Source organism: Alexandromys fortis, unplaced genomic scaffold, assembly GCF_014885135.2.
Source record: "Alexandromys fortis isolate MF-2015 unplaced genomic scaffold, M_Fortis_MF-2015_v1.1 scaffold_33, whole genome shotgun sequence".
Lineage (NCBI taxonomy): Eukaryota > Metazoa > Chordata > Mammalia > Rodentia > Cricetidae > Alexandromys > Alexandromys fortis.
Window position 1 is genome coordinate 8766941 of NW_026067917.1, and position 23073 is coordinate 8790013.

Here is a 23073-nt window from a genome sequence, read left to right on the forward strand (position 1 = left end):
ATGACACAGGACACTGCTTAAGGAAAGCAGTGAATGGATGCCCCTCGTGAGAGGATTTGGCATATTTATAAACCCACTATTCAAAGGAAGGATGTTTCAAGGTAAAAAGTAAAATTTCTTCTGCAAATAATGTTGAGCCTCAGCATAATTTTCACATCCTGAAAGAGGATGTGTGTTGCAGCAAACTGGAAGCAATCAACACTATATTTATTTCAAAAGGTTGAGGGATAGTGAGGTGATTCTTTGGGTAAAGGCTCAAGCTTCAGACCACATGGTGGAAGAAGATGGGCTCCACAGAGTTGTCCTCTGACCTTCACATGTGCACCATGCAGCCAGCTCTCCCTCCTGCCACTACACATACAGTTAATTACTTGACAATAATAAGAAGCTTAAAGGAGGGACAGTGGCCTCATGATGCTGAAATGTCTGGTTTTTCCTTTCTCTTTTGCTGAATACAGATTTTTTTCCCATTCAGTGTTTCCCTTCCCTGTACTTCTCCATTTCTCCCCACCCTTCCTTCAGTCCAGATACATCCCCGTTCTGTCTTTTATTAGAAAAGACAGGCATCTAAGGGAATATAATAAGATAAAACAAAAACAAGCACCCTGAAACAGGACAAAACAAGCAGAAAAAAAGAGCCCAAAAAAGGCACATGGAACAGATATAGATGCAGAGACCCAATCATTTGCACACTGAGGAATGCCATAAAAACACTAGCCTGGAAGCCATAATATCTATACAAAAGAACTGTATATGAGAGAGAGATGGGGAGAGGGAGTGAGGTGGAGGATTTCTTTCAAAAATGGAAAAAGCCCTTACAAGATTATGGGATTGTGAGAATAAGAACATCCAAAGATGCCGCTGTGCCTGTTCTGTTGACTGTCTACTGCTGGGCATGTAGTCTGCCTTTAAGAGTAGTTAGTTTCCCCAGTGAGACTCCTTCGGAGAAAAACAAATTTTATTTTGTTCTGGTTACCAATTACAGATAGCTTCTGGATTAGGTGTAGTGACTTGTATCCACTCTCCTTCAGCTCTGGGGCCCCACCTGGTGCTGACCAGTGTATACCTGTCTCTGTGAGTTCTTAAGTGGATTGTTGCTGTTGTGTTTAGAAGGCCTTGTCTTTTGGTGTCCTTCATCTCCTCTGGCTCTTAGAAGGTTTTTTGTTTGTTTGTTTGTTTTTTTGTTTGTTTTTTTTGTTGTTTTTTTGTTTTTTGGGGTTTTTTTTGTTTTGTTTTGTTTTGTTTTTTTGCTTTATCTTCTAAGGGGTTTCCTGAACCCTGGGGAGAGGAATTTGATGGTGACATCAGGTTTTGAACTGATTATCCCAAGGTCTCTCACTGCATACTGTCTGGCTTTGGGTCTCTGTATTTCCTCATCTGCTACAGGTAGAAGCATCTCTGATGAAGGCTGAGCAAGGCACTGATAGCAGAATGTCATTAGGAGTCATTTTATTGTTGCGTTCCTTTAGTAGAATAGTGATATTTAGTTTTATCCTCAGTCCCTGAAATATCGAGTCTCTGGTTGATCCCTCAAGCAGTGTCAGGTATGGGTTCCACCTTGTGGGGTGGACCTTAAGTCAAGTCAGATATTGCTTTCTTATCCCCGCAGAGTCTATGCCACCACTGCACTAGTACATCTGTAGACAGTACACTATTACAGTTTGTGTTCTCCTAAGGACATGAACATAAAAACATTTGCATTTAGGTGTGCCCCCTGTGAAACATGCTGGTTGCACAATACCATGAACATCTCCAAATTGGAAAAGCTATTGGTGGTTTGTCTGGGGGATCAAATCTGGAGTCAATTCTCTTACTTTGACTCCATTTTTTGGATGCCTATAGTTCTTCCTAGGCATTTTTGAGCAGTGCCTGAAAGTTAATTCCTCACATTCTTCATGAAAGAAGAGATTGAAAGTCGAAAAGAGATGTTAAGATTTTGAAAGGTAACAATCTATCACGTCAAATAGGAGATCAAGAAGGAAAATTTAGAAAACTTAGTATTCAAAAAGATCTTTACATCAAATGCCCATCGATTATTAAATTCTCAAAGTATACATGTTTGCACTTTACAGGGTCAGAAAAAAACAAGAGATGTTTCAAAATAAATACCAAACTTCTTATTCCCAGACTTCATCTCCAAGCCTGGTCACCTCCTCAGCACCCACCATTGATAAAATTTTTCATTTTTTACATTTTGAATTTTTTTAATATGCATTACCTCAAAACTTCTTGCTATTGGGATGTTGCTTCATTTAGCTCTCTTCATATTTCTGTGGGTTGTTTTGTTTTTGTGACTTTCCCCCCCCTATATTCACTTAGGTCAGACTGTCATATGCTAGGAGTACAGGCATGCACAACCATCACTAGAAAGGAACAAGAATTTCAGATTTTACCAAAGTATTTTGAAACTATTGAATGGTTATATTTGAACTGAATTTTCTTCTCCTTCCTTTAGTTGGGCACTCTATCTCATCAATACAAAACTATTGTATTGTTTCTTTGCTTATTGCCCCCACAATGTTTTTTTCTCATTCAGTTCCTTCAACTCTGATTTTTTCCCTCATGTAATTTTTTTTCAATTTCTCATATGTATGTGTATATGTGTATGTATATGTGTATGAGTTATGTGTGTGCGCATGTGTGCGTGTGTGTGTGTGTGTGTGTGTGTGTGGTCTCCATTGTTTTCACTGTGTGTGGCTATGCTACATTCACAGGCATGTATTACTTAAGGTCATGCTCAACTTCCTTAGCGATCAGGGAAATGCAAATCAAGACAACTTTAAGATACCAACTTACACCGGTCAGAAAGGCGAAAATAAAAACACCAATGATAGCCTTTGCTGGAGAGGTTATGGAGAAAGGGGTACACTCATCCATTGCTGGTGGGAATGCAAACTTGTGCAACCACTCTGGAAAGCAGTGTGGAAGTTTCTCAGAAAATTCGGGATAAACCTACCCATGGACCCAGCAATACCACTCTTGGGAATATACCCAAGAGAGGCCTTATCATACAACAAAAGTATATACTCTACTATGTTCATAGCAGCATTGTTTGTAATAGCCAGAACCTGGAAACAACCTAGATGCCCTTCAATGGAAGAATGGATGAAGAAAGTATGGAATATATACATATTAGAGTACTACTCAGCAGTAAAAGACAAGGTCTTCTTGAATTTTGCATACAAATGGATGGAAATACAAAAGTTGATGATGGAAATCATTCTCAATCGTTCTTCCTCCTGATTTGTTGTAGCAGGGTCTCACAGTCAAACTCAGAGCTCAAGAATATGGCTCGTCTAGCTAGGCAGCTTGTTCTGGGTACTTTTTCTGGAAGGCTGGAATTACATAAGTCAGCTCTTATGGTTCTCTGGGGATACCCTCCTGCCCTGCCATTTGCTTGGCCAGCACTTTAACCACTGGACTACCCTCCCCACCCCTATAATATTTCAAATTGTTAGTTTTGGTTTGGTTTGGTTTTGAATGCCCTTCCTATTACATTTTGCTTTTCCTCTCATGGATGTAAAATGTTAGTATTATGACACTTACAATAGAATTTTTCTGTTTCCTTTTGTTCTCCACATTGTAACAGTTCTTTCTCAGAGTCTTCTTTGTCTTGTTTATTTTCTGTTCAAAAGTTTCCTCAGGGGCTGGGGAAATGGCTTCTTATTTAAGATCCATCATGTTCATCCCAAAGGCCAGAGTTCAGTTCCCAGTATACTTATCAGGTGAATCAGATCTGAAACCTCTTTTGGCATCTGTGGATAGCCTTGCACATGTGGTCATATATTCACTCAAATACACATAAGGTTAAATCTTTTTAAAAATGGTTTTTCTAGTATCGTTTATATCCATTCATATTTTATAGCAAGAACTCAAAAGATGATTAGTTCTTTGGAGCTGGTTTTTATTCACTTGTGACTATTCTTCTCACTGAAAGAGGTCAACTTCCTTTTTGAGTCACCACTAAGAGTTTCTCTTGGTCAGTCCAGTTGGTTTCCAGAGAAAAGCTTGGACAGTCTCCCAAGAAGCATATCTCAAGCTGTCTAGGCATCAAATGGGAAAAGGTTACTAGAAAGCCAAGGGAGAATGGGTTTCTTGTTCTTTCATTTGACTCACCGTTGCCCTGCCTGGTCCTTGCCTGGTCTCTATCCAACACCGATAGTTAAGATCCCCCTTTCTGCTCTTGACATGGAAGCTGGCAATGGAGCTAGTTGATGGAAGAGGTTTTGGCATTACTTTACACAGAATGAGTCAGTTATGCTCTGTTCTACTCAACTGTGCCTCCATGAACCCCAGAGTAGCCAGTTCTTGATCCTTTCAGAGCTTCTACGGCACCACGAGCAGCTTCTTGGATAGCAGCCTCACACCTGTGTATACTCACTTTTCCTGAGCCACGTGTTCTGCCTCGTATGTTTTCAGGTACCACTTACCCATTTGCGTTCCATCTTCTGAAATTCTGTTGACTTTTCCCCCCTCTATTGACATTTCCTCCTTTTTCCTCTTTGTCTGTAAGAGTCTCTGCCTTCACCCATTATTATAGGGGGATTCAGACAACAGAGGAGGTTATATATTATTATTGGCTCTGCCACATTTATCCTAAGCTATTCTTCACATCACAGCTAGAGTATTTACACAGACCCCTGCTGACCCAAAACTTCTCCAAGGGTTTTTAGCCCCTTCGCTTAGATTATTAAGGGCAAAAGCCTCCCCTGCTGATGTACCAGGCCTTATCTTTCATCATTCTTCACCATGTCTTCTTGCCTATCCTCCACCCATTAGTGCTCTGGCTGTGACCATGTCTGTCATGCACTAGGCCATTTGCTTGTATGGTTTTCCTCCCTAGTTACAGTCCTGTCGGTTAACTTTGCATTACTACAATCAAATACCTGAGGGGACCAACATATACAAAGAAAGGTTTATGTTGCTTACAGTTTTAGAAGTTCAAAGTCCAAGATCAGACATTCTATTGGATTGGCTTTTGCTAAGCATGGCAGATGGTGGCACATATGGTGGGAATATGTGTAAAAGCAGTCTCATCTTGAACCAGAACAGAGAGAGAGGGTGGGGCATACAGCCTTCTATATAGTAGTTATTTGCCAAAGTTACCAAAGGACTTCATGAAATCTACCTTCCTTGGCAGGTCTCAAAATTACCTGAAGACTTTTCCCCCCTAAAACTCATCTCCCCGGCGAGTCTATCACCTCCACGTCTCAATTGCACTACCCTTTGGAAAAAACATCCAAACCGTAGCAACAGCCTACCTCACACTCTCATACCTGGCAAGCTTCTGAGCTTCATGAGAGCAGAACTGAGCATCCTGTTGTAGTGCAGTCCTGGAACCATGCTCTCTCCAGATGTGGTTTCTGCTGCAGCCCCACCCAGCTCCTTCCTGAATGCAGCACCTCCCAAACTGTGTTCCTTGAGGACAGACGGCCATTTGGCCGGCCATCTAGCATGTATAATTTTGCTTGAATGGTAAATTTTTTCTCTCTAAACCTTTTTTATTCAGTGTTTTCACTGACTTTTCAGACCTTTCTTTACCTTGATTATATTGTAGGATGACCCTGCATGTCAGGCATTTCTGATTTTCTATTATATTGTGTATTTAACTTGCACACTTACTTTGAATGTAAAATTAACAACACTATTTTATAATATTAGTTATTATAAGGCTGGTTTCTGTGGCTTAAAATTAGACAACAGTATAATCAGAACATGAGTGAATCAGTACCTAGCATTATAATATTTAATAATAGGGGGATGAACTTTTGATGTCGTATATTCATGCCTAAGGATGGAAACTGGTACTTTGCTTTTCCTGATCTTATTTTTCTAGTTTAATGGAGTTTAAAGGGAAGAAAGGTAATAAAGAAAGAGTGGAAGGAAACTAAAAAGCAGAAAACAATACTATATGACCAAAGAAGGAATATATTTGTTTGATTTTTGCAGTTTATGTGCTCCTAAGACATGAACGCAAATCTTTAGTTCATATACAAATGAAGTTAGTATATTAAACTGCTCATCTGAAATGGGTGGCTAAAGTACAATGTGAAAGGAAATTTAAAGAAAGCATGATGTAACCCTGCACAAGAGTGCTCAGACTATTCGGTGTCCGTTTAGTAACACAATGTCATCCTGATCCTCACCATTGGCATCAGTGTGTTAGAGTGGAAATTGACAGCGTTCTTAGCATATGCTAACCAATACGAAAGCATAATTCTGCAAAACAGTATTATTTCCGTTTTACTAACAAGTTAACTGGTATCTAATGAAAAGACTTTCTCAAGACAGCTAAACTTTAGCAGAGCCCTGACTTTGAAACTAGAAAACGTGCCCTGTGCCCCGCATTACTCTTCATGCTGCTTTGCCCGTTAACAATAAAGTAAACATTAGATGTGATTAGAAGTTTGAGGTATACCTCTTTGAAAAGTCTGCAAGTGGCCTCACTCTGACAGGACAGATCAGAAAACTGAGGACTACAGAGATTAAGAGAATAGTCAAAAAACAAACATGGTCTTAAGAAAAATGTCTTTACCAAAACTTGGGTCTTTGTTCTCTTGTTTCTTTGTCTTTGTTTTTTAAACGTAACATTGGGAAAAAAGCTTACAAATATTTTCTTTTTATTGCCCTGATTCTCTCAACTTTGGCAGTGTTCTCCTATTGTCACTATCAGCATGGATATTAAACCTCCTTATTTTCCTGGTACTCTTTTCAGGAAGTTTCACCTATCATGGTGTTGTATCTGTTCCCCACTTTTCCCACCACAGTATCCAATAAAAAATCATGGCATACCACCAATGGACATGCCAAAGTGGACAGGTAAAAGCCCAGGAGGCCTCCACCTCACAACAACTTCAGTTGTTGTGAATAGAACCTTGAATGCAGCAACTTTTTAAAAGAAAGCATTTAATTGGGGCCTGACTTATAGTTTCCGAGTCTTATAGTCCATTAGCATCATGGCAGGACATGGTGCTGGAGTAGTAAGTAGCTAAGAACTACATCCTGATCCTTTGGCAGAAGGCACACAGAGAGAAAGAAACTGGACCTGACATGGGCTTCAAGACCTCCCCTCTTAATCCTTCTCAAATAATGTTATTCCCTGGTGACTAAGTATTCAGATGTATGAGCCTATGATGAGCATTCTTATTCAAACCACCACAGTATGTGTATATACGTATATGCAGGCAGTAACAATTAGTAAAAAAAGAGGCCATGAATTTGAAGGAGAATGGGGTGGAGCATATGCAAGGGTTTGGAGGAAGGAAAGGGATTAGAAAATTTAGTACAAATTAGAATCTTTAAAAAAAACTAATCTTGTCATACTCCAAAGGAAATGGCTCAATTGGAAACCCTGCCTCAAATTTGTTCAGAAAGAGGGAAGTGATTGCCTTTTCAATTCTGATGTATTTTTTTCCACCTCTTTTTAAACCTCTAAATAATGTCTTTTCCCAAGAGGAAGAAAAAGAACCCTCAAAAACAGCACATGAGTGGAGGCTACTTTCAGACCTGTCCAAGTGTTCATGTTTTATTAATGTGTGAGAGACTTGCTGAAAAGTGAATTCTTACACAACAAGTCAATCATGTGCATGGAAATAGCCTCTTCTCTGCTTAGAAAGAAATGACTTCAAATCCACATTGTGGAATGGCTTTGTGTTTGTGTGCTAACTTAGAGATCTTTGCATTGCTGTAGCCATAAATCTGATGGAGACAATGGAAAGCAAAAAGGATGATTTGGGCTGATGGAGATTATAGTCCATCATGGCAGTTCATGTGAGCAAGAGCCAACAGTAGATGCTTCAGCCCAAGGTGCAAAGGTAGTAGCAGCTTTAAGCACATTGTGTAGACTAGGAAACTGAAAATACTGATCTGGATGAATGGTGGGCATCACCTCTGTGGGCTTCTTCCTAGCTTGCTTTCTCCTAAAAGTTCCACAGAATCCCTATAATATTGTTATACACTGTGGAACAAGCATTCAGAAGATGAGCACAAGGAGGGGACATTTAAGACTCAAACCATAGTACTTCACCATCATAAAACAAGGTCGATATGAAGTTCTAAGCTACAAAAAGAATTGATAAGCAAATTGTGCAGTCTGTGAAGCATTGGTTAATGGTATCAGAAATCAGTTTAGTTTTAAAATATTATGATGAGCTACAAGTGTAACTCAGTGTTTGAGAACTTGTCTAGTACAGGCAAATTTAATCCCTAGCACTGAGAGATAGAGATAGAGGGAGAGGGAATAAAATGGTGATGTGGGCAGTGAAAAAAGTGTATATGAAATGTCACTGTAAACAAGCTTTTAAGCTTTATGAGTATAAACGTACCCTCTTGCACATAGAGAGGGCTTAACTATCTATTGGATGGATCTGTTTGATTATTAAACACAGTGACTTATTTATTGAGTGATTAAAGAATACACTTATACCCAAGATGAGGAATAATCCCAGCATTAGATAATGTGTGGAAGAGCAAAGTGACCAGAAGGCCCATGGTACCATTAGGCCACAAGGGGAAGAGAAAGAAAAAGAAGTATAACCTAAAAATCTGATCTTCACTGGGGAAAGAAAATTCTATCCTTGAAGGTTCAGCTAGAAATTTCCTTAAGTATGGAACTGCTAGGGAAAAAAAAAAAAAAAACCCTCACATAAGCCAGATTTTAGTTGTTGCCTTAAAGAGCTTTTTTGTCAAGGCAGAAGTTCATGTTGGCAAGAATGCAAGGTGGCTTTCATATTCTCAAATGTTCGTAAGGAATTTGAATTTTCTGTGAGGGGACTATGTCCTAAAAGGACTGTATAAAATTGGCTAAGGTGAATTGCTCATATAAGTAGTCAGTGAAATTAGCAAAGTATACAATCTAAAACACTTTGAAATTAAGAGGGAATGGGGACTCAAGATATAACCATTTAAGATAAATAATACTAATTGTACACACTATTCTAAGAGAGTCTGTATAAGCAAATGGTAAAAGAATAGTTACCCCCTAAGTGTTAGATTTGTGGAAATCACTCTTAAAAGTCATGGTGGAAAATATAAACAACTGGGAATAGGCTCTGAGAACAGAACATGATTTCCTTAAGACAACCTTATATCTACCTTTTAAAGGGAACTATCAGGAAATCATCCTTTGGCCATAGTCTCTTTCTGTCCATCTTCTCTGGAGGAGCATGTCTTTACTAAGCAGTGTGACCTGTCTAGGGCCTGCAAACACTCTGCAGTTCCAACACACATTTCTTGGGCCAGTGAATAGTGGGAGGGTGTCTTCTTGTTACTTTTTTAGTGCAACAAATTTTTGTGGCTCCTCATTACCTATTACAACATCTGTCTTGTCCAAGTAAGGCTCTCTTGTTTCCCATACACTCAGGATTGCTGTCAGTATTTCATGTTGCCTTTGAATGTTTGTAACAGGACAAAAATCTTGTTTCAGGCACCAAAAATTATTAAACATTGAAAAGCCACCCTCACCCATCACAGTGCTTTTCGGTGTCTCATCTCATTCTCCAAAGCAGTGGTGCTGGGGGTGTGGGAGCATGTTGACTTGTCTGTGACTTGGGTCTGTTCAGACCACACTGAAACAACCTCTATGGACATGTACCACCTATTTTGTTAATATTTGCTCTTAGTCATCCCCAGTGAAAAAGAGCATGCCTCCATACCACAGACAGCCAACCAAGAATACAGGTCTGTCTGCTTAATGCTGTGCCTTATAAACATACCATTGTAGTTAGCATGGGTTTCTTTCCTTGTGATTCTTTTGTTTAGTAAAGATAACATAGCAGGAGGTAAAGGGAGAATATGTATAAATTCAAATTCTATGTCTAGAGGTTTGCTTTTATACCTCATAAGTATACTATAAAGTATATAAATCTGCTCACCATATAAGTGATGAATTGGAGACATGTGGGCAAACATGATCTTTTAATTATCTTTGCTATTTGCTTATGTGGATAAATTCTAAAAATGTTAATTTTGTAATTAATTTCTAACACATTGTTGGATAACAATGAATAGGGTTTTTTTTTTATAAGTTACCCAAGGGCTTCGATCACTAAACTGTATATGCTTATTTCTGGTTAGTTTTAGAAGTAACTTATTCATTATTCCCATTTTTTTCTCCTTTAGCTGTTTTCAATCCAAGAATCTACAGAAATCACTTAGATGAATATGGATGATTTTTTCCCATCATTTGTGTGTATAACCATATCTTTTTCTGTCACTTTTTTGTTAGTTCTATAATTTCTTTCATATATCCTACTAATATTGTCTACTAATACAGAACGTCAGTGTATAGTTTCTGCTTTGGGAGTCATTGTTTTCCCAACTGAAGGCCGCTTGGCACCCTCCTGCTATCGCTGGTGTATGACAGTTCGTTACCCATCTTCCTGCCTCGTGCTTCTCACTTATGTTTCTTCTGGCCTCAAGTAGCATTTCCTAGAATTTCCTGTATGAGTCTTTAGGTCTGAAGATGCCACATTAGAGAGGTTTCTTGTTCCATGGAGTGCCAAGTTTGGAAGAGAATATATATTATGATCTACTAGGTACTCAAGAGTGGATGAACGAACATTTGTGTAGCACATGGTAGAAAGCAACCTTAAAAGCCCTGTAATGAATAAATGTTGTTTATCTCAGCATTTCCTAAGCTTGTTTTCTTATGAAACCGTTTCTGATGTCCCACAGAATTGTTGTTGCATGAAACAAATTGTGTAAAAGTGGTACCCACCACTGCCCTTCCACATGTGCAGGAACAGATCTCTCTTCTCTCTCCTTCCAACCCACAGGAGTCCACTGTGCACTCAGCATTCGCCTTCTCTCCCCTGACTCAGACGTGGATCCACTAGTCATCTGCACTGCCCTTTCCTCTTCCCTCACCACTGCTTTACATCATTGGTTAAATTACCTCCTGCCTCTCTAGTTTCTATGCTGAAGCAAGACTGTAGATAATCATTATCTTGTGGACATCAGTCCATAGTCCTTTACTTGTTAGTCTTTAAAACTTTGTAGTTGGAAATTACTATGATAAGTACTTTTTATTAACAATCTATTAAACAAGAGAATTGTGAGTAGTATATCTCCCCATGAATACATTTTAACCAAAACATTCCCTTCAGCATTGTATGCGCCCATATGCATGTCTGGCTGCCTTTTCTTTCTTTGAAGTGTGCCTTCCTCTTGAATTCCCTTCTGGTCAGCTACATACATGATTTTCTGCATGCTAGCAGAAAATCACTGAGGTTTTTAGGAGGATTCTCTTTGCTTGCTGCCCTTCTTATTTAAACTTATTTAGAACCTGTGGCTTCTCCTGACTGACTTCGGGTTCAGCTCTAAGTTTATGTGTGTGGACTTGGGAAGGGTGGGACAGAGGGATATCAATTTAGACATAGAAAACATTTGCCTAAGCTTGTCTTTACACATTGCCTGGCATGGTCCTGGGACTTTGTGACAATGTCTTTGGAGACTGTGGGACAGAGATGGGAAAGATTAGGTTTTGAAAGAAGAGGCTGCAAGAAAGGAGACTCTGTCATAAATTGGCCATTGTTTGGAGGAAAGTTAAAAAGAAGAGTCCTCTGGCTCATAACAGAGCAGAAGCATGGGAGTGAGTAGAGTGACTATAATCCCGAAAGTTTCTGACAGTGCTTCCAAGAGACTCCTGATACCTGCTCTCAAAGGCAGGTCATGTCTTTTCTTTTGCCTTTTCTTTTTTCTTTTTCTTTTTCCATTCAATAATTTACACTTCCTTCCCTCCTCCCAATCCCCTCCCGCTCCCCCACACTCCCTCCTCCCTCTCCCACCCTGCTTAAGAGAGGGCAGGGAACCCTGCCCTGTGGGAAGTCCAAGGCCCTCCCCACTACATCCAGGCCTAGGGAGCTGTGCATCCATATAGACTAGGGTCCCAAAAAGACAGGACATGCCATAAAAACAAGTCCCAGTGCCTTTATCCATGGCTTCTCAGTCAGCCCCCATTGTCAGCCACAATCAGAGAGTCCAGTTTGATCACATGCTCATTCAGACCCGGTCCAGCTGGATTTGGTGAGCTCCCATTAGAACAGGCACACTGCCTCAGTTGGTGGACCAACCCCTCACGGTCCTGACTTCTTTGCTCTTCTCCTCCCTCCTTATGACTTTCAACTGGACCTTGGGAGCTCAGTCCGTTCCTCTGATGAGGGTCTCTGTCTCTATCTCCATCCGTCGCTGGATGAAGATTCTATGGTGATATTCGAGATAATCCTCAGCATGATAGTGGGGCAAGGACCATTCAGGGCAAAAGTTCTAAGCATGGGGGTGGGGGCAGGGGTGGGAGTGAAGTTGGGGAAAGGGGGAGGGGGGGGAATGGAGAGGGGAAGTACTGGCAACAGCTTGGGGGAGTGGGAGGGTGGAGATAAAGGAAGGGCGGATATAGGAGCAGGGAAGAAGATATCTACATTAGGGATCTATTTTAGGGTTGGCAAGAGACTTGGCTCTAGAGGGGATCCCAGGTGTCCACGGGGATGTCCCCAGCTAGGTCCTTGGACAGCAGAGGAGAGGGTACCTGAACGGTCCTTGTCCCACTATCATGCTGATGATTATTTCTTTTGCCTTTTCTTCTCTGCTAATTTCAAAACCTTCTCGCTCTCCTCTCATTGGCAGCTCTACCAGAACTGGAGTTGAGGAAGGGATGTAAGTGTTGGGATTTGAGCCTGTTTTCAGAGTCTCTATAGGTTAGTGCCAGGACATTCTGTCCATTTCTATGTCAGCCCATCTCTAAGGTATTTTTAAAGCATAAGAACAGTCTATTGTCAGGCATCTCTTAACTGTAGATTATAAATAGCGCCTGGTTAAGAATGTTCTGGATGGGTTAATTAGAGTGGTGGCTATTATTAAGCAAACTGCTTGTTAGTATTATGCCTGTTTGAACTTGGTATTGATGAGAAGTAATTGACCACAGAACTGCATCCAGAAAGGCAGAAAGGGTATTGTTTTTAATTTCTATTATGGCAATAAATTGTTTGCATAAACATGCCTATAAAAATATGAGCTCCAAGGCACAGAGACTCAGATTGTGTGGGATGGTGAATGATATTGTTTTGTTTTATTTTCAGATTAATTTATTTGTCCAGTCCTTTTAACAGTCAGCTTTATTGAAATAAAGTAGTTAAAATGTGTTGTATTTTCTGCTATTACTTTTGCTGCAAAGTATATGAGAATAGTGTTTTTAACTTCAGAACTAAAGGAGGTATCCTGTTAAATTCAGGTAATACATAAGTATTTCTTTGGTTGACAATCACTATAATGAATAGACTGTTTAAAAATGTGAAAAGATGTATAAATATGGGAAAAATTGCTTGTAACCTCCTTCTTCTAAGTACTGGATTGTTATCTATGTTATTTATTGGTATTTTGTCCAGCTCAATTATTAAGTTTCCCTAGCTCTAGCATTCCATGGGGAATTTATTCTATGAGCTAATAAATTATACCGTCAGGGAGTTTTTCTTGAAATTCAGCTTTAAATTTCCTATTCTTAATTTCATCTCATTATTCCTAGTTATACCCCCTTGTACCAGGCTAAATAATTATTCTTTCTCCTTAGAGACGCCTATTATGTGTCCGTCTCGTTGTCACTTCACCAGCCATTCATATTTAGCTCCTTTAATCTGTCCTCATAAATCAACACTTCCATTGCCTTAATCATTATTACTGCTCTTCTAAGATCTCTCTAATTTTCAAACATACACAGTTGTAAGGGATTCCAGTGAAACCAGCACTCACAGAGCCTGGGCTTCTTCCTACCTTTGCAGGAAGACCCAGGACTCAGGTGCTGTTTACCTGGCGTGTCAGCACTTGCTTATCAGACCAGGTCAGGGTGTTTTCGGTGACATTTTCCTTATTCCATCCTTGTTTCAGGATTGGTTCTGATTTCATGGGTGTGTGGGGTGTGTAAACTCTTTGGGTTTATATCTTGCATCTTCCATGTCCTTATTCACTACCATCTATCAAGGCAGCTGCCACAACCTGTATTAGCAGGAGAGTCTGATCATCCCTGAGAATGTCTGGAAAGCCTGTGGAATGACCTAGAACCTGCCCACCACAAAATTCCTTGTCTGTTGTCAGCCTCTATTGTTTATAGCCCTTTAGCCAATTTCCTTTCATTGCAGTTTCCCTCACATGCTGGACAGTAGAAATGGATTTTAATAGAGTAAGATGGGTCCCGATATGTTTTATAAAAATGAAGATGTGGTTTCAATGCCCATTGATTTGTTACTGTGAATCCTTTATACTTGGTCTGTAATTTTGTTGGACTCTTTTTGGTTTGCTGGCAGTCTTTATCTACATAAACAATAGACTTACATTTCTGCTGCTTTCCAGATGTGGCTGAGGCTGGAGGCTCCTTCTCTTACCATTTGTCCTTCTGTCCAGAAGTTAAAAATCTGTCTCTGTCTCTTTCTTCCCCTTCCCCTCCCTCTCCCCCCCTCTCTCTCACACACACACACAGACACACACACACACACACACACACACACACACACACACACAGTGAGAGCTATTGATGCCCTTCATATGTTGAATTCATTTTAAGAAGAAGGTAAGTTCATTTGTTCCTTTAAAACTTCTGCACTTTTGAAGTAGAATTACAGTCTATACATGCCCAGGCTTCTTCACATTTTAAATCAAAAACCATATTATTTTATTAAGGTACTTACAGAATTGGTACCATAATTTGCACCTTCTCTGTGTGTGCTGCTGTCTGCTTAGCACTGGGAAGGAAGGTGTTCCATGAATCTCATTGGCATTTCTCTACCTGTTAGAAATCAAAATAGATACCAGGCTTCATAAAACAAACATTGGACTCCCTGGAGACTTTTTTGATTGTAGAACCTCCATGGTGTGCTATAAAACAGCTATTCAGTTCACTTACACTTCCCTATGCCTTCTGGTGTTGCTCATCAGACCTGTCTTTAGGCCCAGTTAACGTTCTCTCCCTGTTCCGTAAGCTCTGTCTTCACTTCTCAATGCACCTGTGTTTGTGTGTTTGTTTTTAATATCATTCACTGCATATCGTTTCTGCCCATCCTTCTCCCCCATGGGGCATATATGTATACATGTGTATGTTTGTAATTCTCATCTCCACCTCTGTTAGTCTTGCTTGAAATAAGGGGCCTGAACCAATGACTTCATGAAGTTAGTCTTCAGATTCCATGTCTGGTATCTGAAAGATTTTGTTTTGTTGTTTTATTTTTCTGTTTCCTTTTCTCTTTACTTCAGCTTTGAAGGAAAGCCATTTATTACCTTTTACAAACCATCCCTTTTCAATAAATCCTGCCATTATCATATGTTACAATATCTTCTTCTGTTGCTCAAAACTTTTCTGTCTTCAGAACCTGAATTCTTTACTTAGCTAGTGTCCCCTGGGAAATAGTCCTAAGTCCTTTATCCACCTATCTCCGTGTTTCTCACTCATCAACCCTTGTCTTCTGCAGGGTTTTTGCCTATTCCACCCTGCAGAAACTCTGTGAGCATTAGCAGCCATCAGCATGGGACTGGTCCAAGTGCTGAGCAGCCGTCCTCCAGGCCCTCTGAACGGTCTTGTGCTTCTGTTTACATGTGCTGTGGAGGAAGGCTTTTGGTTCATTTCTGAAATGTGGCATTGCTCTCTCAAAATCACTTTCTCCACTTGGGTTCCTTTTTCGGCTTCCAGAAAGTTTCTTCCCTGCCTACTTATAAGTACACATATTCCCTATTTATTCACTGGCTCCACAAATCAGGAAGAGACCTAGACTCTAGAGGATGGGCTTACAGAATTCTGAGAGTTCAGTCACCTGGGCCAGCCAGCTCCTCCAGACCTGCATCCAGGACTCTGGGTTGTGTGCTATTTGCAGATGAGACCCTCTTCCTCCCATGCTCTCTACTATCCTCTCAATACAGACTTTGCTGCCCTGCAAAATATTTTAATTAAGTTCTCTTTAAGCCTTTACTGGTCTATAAGTCAGGAATACTCTTTTATTCCCCAGTTTCGAAAGTTAAGGTGTCTGTTGTGAGTAAAGTGTTGCCAGCATAGGTTAGTTGTGTTCACTCACCTTTCTTCCATTCTAAGTACTTGTGGTTTGGTCCCCAGAGATGGATATCTCCTTGAGGTTAGATCTTGTAATGGTATAGGTGACTCTTTGATTGTAAATTATATTAGTACTTTGTTTTTAAAGGATTTTGTTGGTTCTTTGAAAATCAGTAGCATATTTAACTCTGTTTGACAAAAGCATTATAGGAAAACATAGAAATGAAATTGAATAAATATACTTCAGGAAATATCAGACTGGTCAATTTAATAGAAGGCATATATAGGTTCCCCGGAGTACAGAGCAGCCACATGAACAGAAGTAGAGTTAACAAAGGAAGTTTCAAGCATTGTCAATGAATAATAAATGTTCTAAGACATAGAGTGACTGAAAAGCACAAAATGGGAATCCAGCAAGACAAATGAGAGGCAAATAACTAAGTACATCTAGAGCCTCGTGGTCTACAGTGTGTGCCACACCATTTGTAGCCACAAAACCTCTTTGGAAACTTCTCAAAGACACTTTGACCAACTTCAAACCTTTGAGCGTTCTCTTGGTGACTAATACTTGCTGCCCTTTCCTGAGAACTGTTGTCATAGCATCTTCGCTTTCTCTCAGTTTGGTATGTCGTCACTGTGTCCTTACAGGAAGGTAAGGGACTCATTTTACTTTTTTTCTTTTTCACAAAAACATATTGCATTCCCTTTCTGTAACAGATTCATGCCCGAGCACAAAATAGCCCACTTAAGGAGGATGCTCAGCCTTAATGGAAATGGTGTTGCAGCTCTGCCCGTGATGCCTCCTTTCCAGCCAGAGCAGAGGGATTCTAAGAAGTTACTGGAGAATTGTAAATCAAAGTCTGAGGAACACCCTGACCTTGATGCCGGACAGGAGACCCTGGACAATCCATTTATCCAGAAGTCAAGCTTGGAGAAATTCGGTTTGTCAGAAGATAATTCTGGCTCTCTTCCTGTGAGGAACAGTCTAGCTCTTGATCCCAGCAACCTTTTGTGTGGAGCTCATGATCAACAGAGACCGTTGCATATCACATGGCCTCACAGGTGGTAAGTCAAGACATGCCAGTTTACTGAGAGTTTTACAAAAGGGGTTCTGATGGTGGGCTTTCCAATCTGCTGTCCTTGTAGCTTCTAAAGAAAAGGATCGCTTGAATTTGCACTTAGAGTTTCACATGGTTATACACTAGCACAGAACCAAGGCAGCACTGCTCATAGCTGTACATTAATTACTGTGTTTTTACTTTATATGTGGATTATAGAAAATGTTTGTAATGATTTGTTCAACTAGCAACAGCAGCCAGACACATTTAGAAAATCAAATCTTACTCAAGAAGTTTCAAAGTAGAAAAATCAGATGCCATTATACACTCACAGAGAGTGCTAATCCAGAATTAATTCACATATGGACATCAATAAACCGCATCACTGTTCATACAATAATTTCCATTCTTACCTTGACCAGTGTTAACTGGACAGCTTCCTTTTACTTGTCATAGTGTATTAGTTCACGGGAAGCCATCTACCTCCTACCAAATGCCTTTGTATTGTGCTAGACAAACTGTCTAGCTGAATTTCCTCTCATCACAGGAAAGTCAGTGCAGCATATAATCCAGCCAAATATAAACTCATAAACCTAGCCCTGGCTTTTATAAATTAGGATTTAAGGAGGTAAAATGTCCTGATAATCTTCTGGTATTAGGCATGAATATTTTAATCTAGTTTTTATTCCTCCCAGTTAGTTTAATCTGCATGTGGCCTGATTTGAGTTGCTTCCCCTACAGATTATGGCCTCTTTATTGCAGCAGTGCTGGGCTGATCATTAGGTCCGATTGAGAGCAACTGTCTGCAGGTGAAGTAATAAGCACACACACCGGCGGGAAGGCGCCTTTGCCCAGGATTTGCCTCCAAGCACATTAAAACTCCTCAAGCTCTCCCAGTTGATCTGCAGCATCTGGTACCTAAAGGGATTTTGTCTTTTGATTCTAAATGCATGAACCTAAAATTTAGGGGCTAAACGTTATTAGGAGATGCGGTTTGTTCACCGTCACCCTTCCAGCATCATGTTGAACTCAGTATCCTTTCCTGTGATGTGAGATGCTGTGGGGTCGGGATGAAATGAACCCTCTTTGAAGGTAAAATACACATCCTAATTTACCAGCTTCTGAAAATCTCTCTTGTTCCATTAACCTTTGCTTCTAAGTGAATAGTTATTACAAGAAAGTCAGTTCTTAAAAGTTTGGTTCTAGGTTTTCGTAAAAATGTTGAATAATTTGGAAACTGGGTATAAAACACCAGTATAGAGGCAAGATTGAGAACCGTGTTATTCAATACTTTGCACAAAATTAGGCAGAGCTATGTTAATAAAATTAACAATATTAAATTGAATAATTCCCTCTCTTCCTTTGTATATTTTTGCTTTAATTTAATTTAATTGCCTAAAGTTAGTTGCTTAAAGAGATGCAGCATGATGTTTGTGCACATTCTTATTGTTAAGGCTAAATTATTTTTAATTTGGAGAAGAGGGGAAAAAAGCCGCATCAGCAAGAGTAAATGCCAAAATATAAAAGTAACACATTCATCCTTACGGGTAATATAGTAGAACATTGGAAACTTGGAGGTTGCCAGACACATAGCTAACATTAGGGCTAATTTTGAAAATCTAGCGTGCAGTCAATTTTACTGATGCCTGGGGACATACAAGGTAGAAGCTGACAAGAGAACTAATTTTGTTTGGGTTATTTACTGCTATGCATCATCCACGGGTTCCCGCCTGACACACAGCTATATGAAGGGGATATTATCACACACTAAAAATTTATGTTGACATTCGATATTTGTTCAATATGTCAGCAGTATTACTTTCATAATCAAAAGAGTAAGAAAAAGAAAAAAGAAAAGCACTTTATGCTCATATAGATATATCTTTTTAATAACAGTCTATAAGGTTAATATAGTTTACCTTTGAGAGTATACAATGAAAACAAGCAGGGTTAGGAGGGGAAATGACAGAAAGCATCAACCCAAGCTGTTTGTTTGCCATTACCTACGCGAGCCATGTCAGCTCTCTGGCCCGCGTCTGATAGCTATTTGTTGTACAGAGAGCACAGCATAAAAAAAATATCAAACTCTTAATACTATTGTGTGCCCATAACCATCTGTCACTGCTAGCCTGGAGATGAGAGGAAGATTAGGAGGAATAAACACTGAGCCGCCGAGCATTGGTAAAGCCTTCGGGCAAAAAACTCTTGTGGGGACATCAAAGACATTCTAATTCCGAGGCAGTCAAGGATTACAGTGTGTAACCTGTGCTGACAACAGATAAATGACTGGCAATATTGTGCCAGAGCTGTTGGGTCCTGCATGGAGTACTGATGATGATGATGATGATGCTATCTTGCAGAATGGACTCTGCTGGGATAATTTTATGATAAAACACTTTTTTCAAATGCCACTGGGTCTAGGCAGACATTTACTAGCTACAGGGGTAGCAATCAGTTTCTTCAAAATTTACTGTTCTAAGCCCATTAGAGTTCCGGCACAGCAAGACTCTCCAATGAAAAGCTAAAATGCCTATGTTTTCTTTAGGAGAATATATGCAAATGTTGAGAGCTGAATTCCTACCCTTTAGTGGTAGGTGCTTTATCATCTGATTTATGTAAATTTGCTCATAAAAATCCAGTTTATTTTTAATTGGTGAATATGAATTAGAAAATTAAGACTCTGGTTCAGCATTCAGCCCCAGCTTCGAGCACACATTTATTTAGACTTCCAATTGTATGGCTGGAAATCCCATCATTGACCTATCACTATGAATTGTGTTCTGAAGGAAAACAAGATTTCACTGGAAGTGAGCAGGGCTGTCTGGGTCTCCTGTGCAGCCCTGTTCATTCACACCTCCGTGTTTAGGCTTACTATGTGTGCCCTTGTCTGCACCTGAGCACTTTAACTTGTGTGTTCCTTCTGCGTAGCTATGGGAAGCTCTGCTGTCTGTTGCATTTTTGATTGGCCATACACATTTTCCAGAGAGGTGTTTCAGGAAAGAATATGCATAAATGAGAAATGGACAGGGGAGATAGCTGTGTCATAAAACTTGTCATAAGAAATGTGTCATAAAATCATGCAGTGGTTGTAGCTAACTGGAAATGAAGTGATGGTGACTTCTCAGTGTTTCTTCCATCATGGCATCATGAGTGGTCCCAAACACAGTGTCAGCCTCTAACATATCTTGTAGTAAGTCAGCCAAATGTAGAGCCTCCTTGGTAAAATATGTATCAAAATCAAAAGTGACATTTTTAGAAGATACATTCTGTTTTTGTATCTGTGTTAAAATGTCTGCATGAGAGCAGCCCCTTAAACACAAGGTTTGCCCCCGTTGGTCTTCCTGAGCCGAGAGTGTCAAGGATTGTAGTGCACAGCCTGTGCTGACAGTCGACAGGTAACTGACGGTATGTCAGCAGTGCTGGGTTCTCTGCAGTCTGACAGTCGACAGGTAACTGACGGTATGTCAGCAGAGTTCCTGGGTTCTCTGCAGTCTGATTTATTTTCTTCTTTCTACCCAGTCTTTAATGTCTTGTTGTAAACATCTGTAGCATGGCACTGCTAATCGAAATGGCTTAGAGAAAGACCTGTGAAAAACACTGCATTTGGCAGTGCTTGTTTTTCTAAGCTGTTTCTTTCCAAAAAGTAAAGCATCATACCAGCTTCCAATCTTTATGTAAATGTTTCTGTATCGTGGTGGGCACAAAGACATACTGCTAGATGGAGAGTCAAAACAAGTTTAGAGCATAGTGGAAGCTCCCCCTTGTCCAGGCTCCTCTCCTCCAACTCACACTCCTGAAATTAGAGGGCCAGGGAAATGGTTCAGGGGGGAAAGCTCTGACACAGGAAGCTTGGTGACCCCTGTTCTTTCCTCCAAACCCATGAAAATGTGGAAGAAGAGAACCACTTCCACAGGGTTGTCCTTTCTCATCTGAGCATGCATGTGCTTGCCCCCACACACAAATGCACATACTCTCATTATAATGGTAAAGTTTTACAAAATTGGTAGCACACCAAAGGCTTTTGTTTCGATTATACCTAAAAGTATTTACTGTTTTTCACCTGAAAACTGAGAAAAGTCTGTAAATCACATTGTCTACATTGTGTTTTGTTCTATTTTGTTTTTTGTCCTTTTCTTTCTTTGTTTGTTTGTTTACAACAGAATCTCCTGTAGCTCTGGCTGGCCTTGAATTTACAGGGATCCACCTTCCCCTGCCTCCTGAGTGCTGGGAATAAGGCAAGTGCCACTATACCCAGCTCACATTGTCATTTTAAATAGCAAGAACACATTAACAAGCACGTGCTAACACAAATCATATTTTGTGAAAAATATAGTTTCAAAAATAAAAAGTACTGGTAAAGAATGAGATTAATTCACATCTCTATACCTGTTGCAATGTGTTGTTTCAGTAGAAGATTGTGAAGAAAATCCTGCCTTGTAGAGCTGTCACTTTGAAAAGGAGTATTGTCGGGCCTATTCTGCATATTGTAGATGCTCTTTCATGCTATAGCAGACAAGAAGGGTTTGTTTTAGCTTAGTTTCACTGTGGAATTTGGAGCCAGCACAGTGTGTTATACATTGTCTAGTCCCTGCAAAGTGAATAGATTTTTCTGGGGCATTGTGTATAGTCACATGGAAAAGAGAGATTCACAGAATAATATAGGTCTGCTGTGTGTTGACATGATTCATCATATGATTTTGAGCTGTCACTATGAATCTCATAAGAAACATGTTTGAGTTTTAGAAAGCTCTTAAGCTTATGGTATAGGTACAGTTTCACCAAAATTCTATCAGACATGTAAAAGCTATAATTTATGATAGGAAGCATATATATTGGTTATTTTCTTTAAAAACTAGTTTCACATGGTTTGCATTTAAAAATATTTGCTATAAAAATATTTGCTATACTCAAGTCAGATTATCAGTGGTGTGTCTAGCGTTCATTCGGATAAACTCTGTGCTAAAGAAAGTAGCTGTTTTATCTCATATGTCAAGCATTCATACGAATATTCATCCTAAAGATAGTTATATCTTAATTTGCATGAAAGTTCTTTTATATACATTTCTCTTTTTTATTGATTTTTATTGAGCTGTACATTTTTCTCTGCCCCCCTCTCCTTCAACCCTCTCCCAAGGTCCCCATGCTCCCAATTTACTCAGGAGATCTTTTCTTTTTCTACTTCCCATGTAGATTAGATCTATGTATGTCTCATATACATTTCTAATTGTGTCACAGAAAATATTAAAAGACATTTGTTTATTAGAGAGATTCAATAACTAATATGAACAGTTTTTACTATATCCCCAAGCACATTCTTAAATGAAACAAATGTATTTTGTTTTGGCTTGGGTTTTTTCTTTTGCTGCAAAGGCAGATGGTGAAAACTAGGTTACCACTAGTTCAGTGTGCTTCCATTGCCCTGAATTGTGCTCAGGCACAGCTGCTTTTATTGCATAAAAGCAAGTGTCACACAGTAAAAAAGTCAAACTGTTTCTTAGGATTATTGTCAAAAAATATTGTGATCTTAAAGAGTCCTGAAAAGGAAATTAAACATTCTAAGACATTCACGATCTTTGCAAACCTCTGTGTGATCATCGCAACTAGTCATGAGAATTGCTTGAATTTTCCTTCTCGCGGACATAAATTTTCTGGATCTGAATTTTAAGATATTGTATTGTATATTTTTTGTATTCTAATTACAGATTTTGTCTTAGTAATTGACAGCAAACAAGTCTTTGTCACATATGAAAAAACTCAGACCAAAGGGAACTTACCTCCATGTGAATTAAGTGGTTAGGAAACCATAGTCTTGATAGCTGTGATAAAACTCCTGAGAATCCCTTAAGAGGTGTTTGAGAAAGATAAAGGTGGGGCGGGTGTGTTGAGAAGCTTGAAGTTATTAGAGTAGTTCTAGTTAACATTTCCCAGTTGGGCCACTGAGGTAGCTTAGCAGCAAAGGGCTTCTGCCACCAAACCTGACTACTCAAGTTCCAT

At 39.6% G+C, this 23073-nt stretch overlaps 1 protein-coding gene across 11 annotated transcripts in view; it reads left to right on the forward strand.

Annotated features, from left to right (window-relative positions):
* Positions 1 to 23073, forward strand: part of Gtdc1 (glycosyltransferase like domain containing 1) — a 401452-nt gene that overhangs the window by 248368 nt on the left and 130011 nt on the right. For all 11 annotated transcript variants that reach the window (XM_050139902.1, XM_050139903.1, XM_050139901.1 and 8 more), the window contains one exon: positions 16739 to 17086. In XM_050139902.1, the coding sequence (XP_049995859.1) occupies positions 16739 to 17086 (348 nt within the window). The remainder of the gene's footprint in view (positions 1 to 16738; positions 17087 to 23073) is intronic.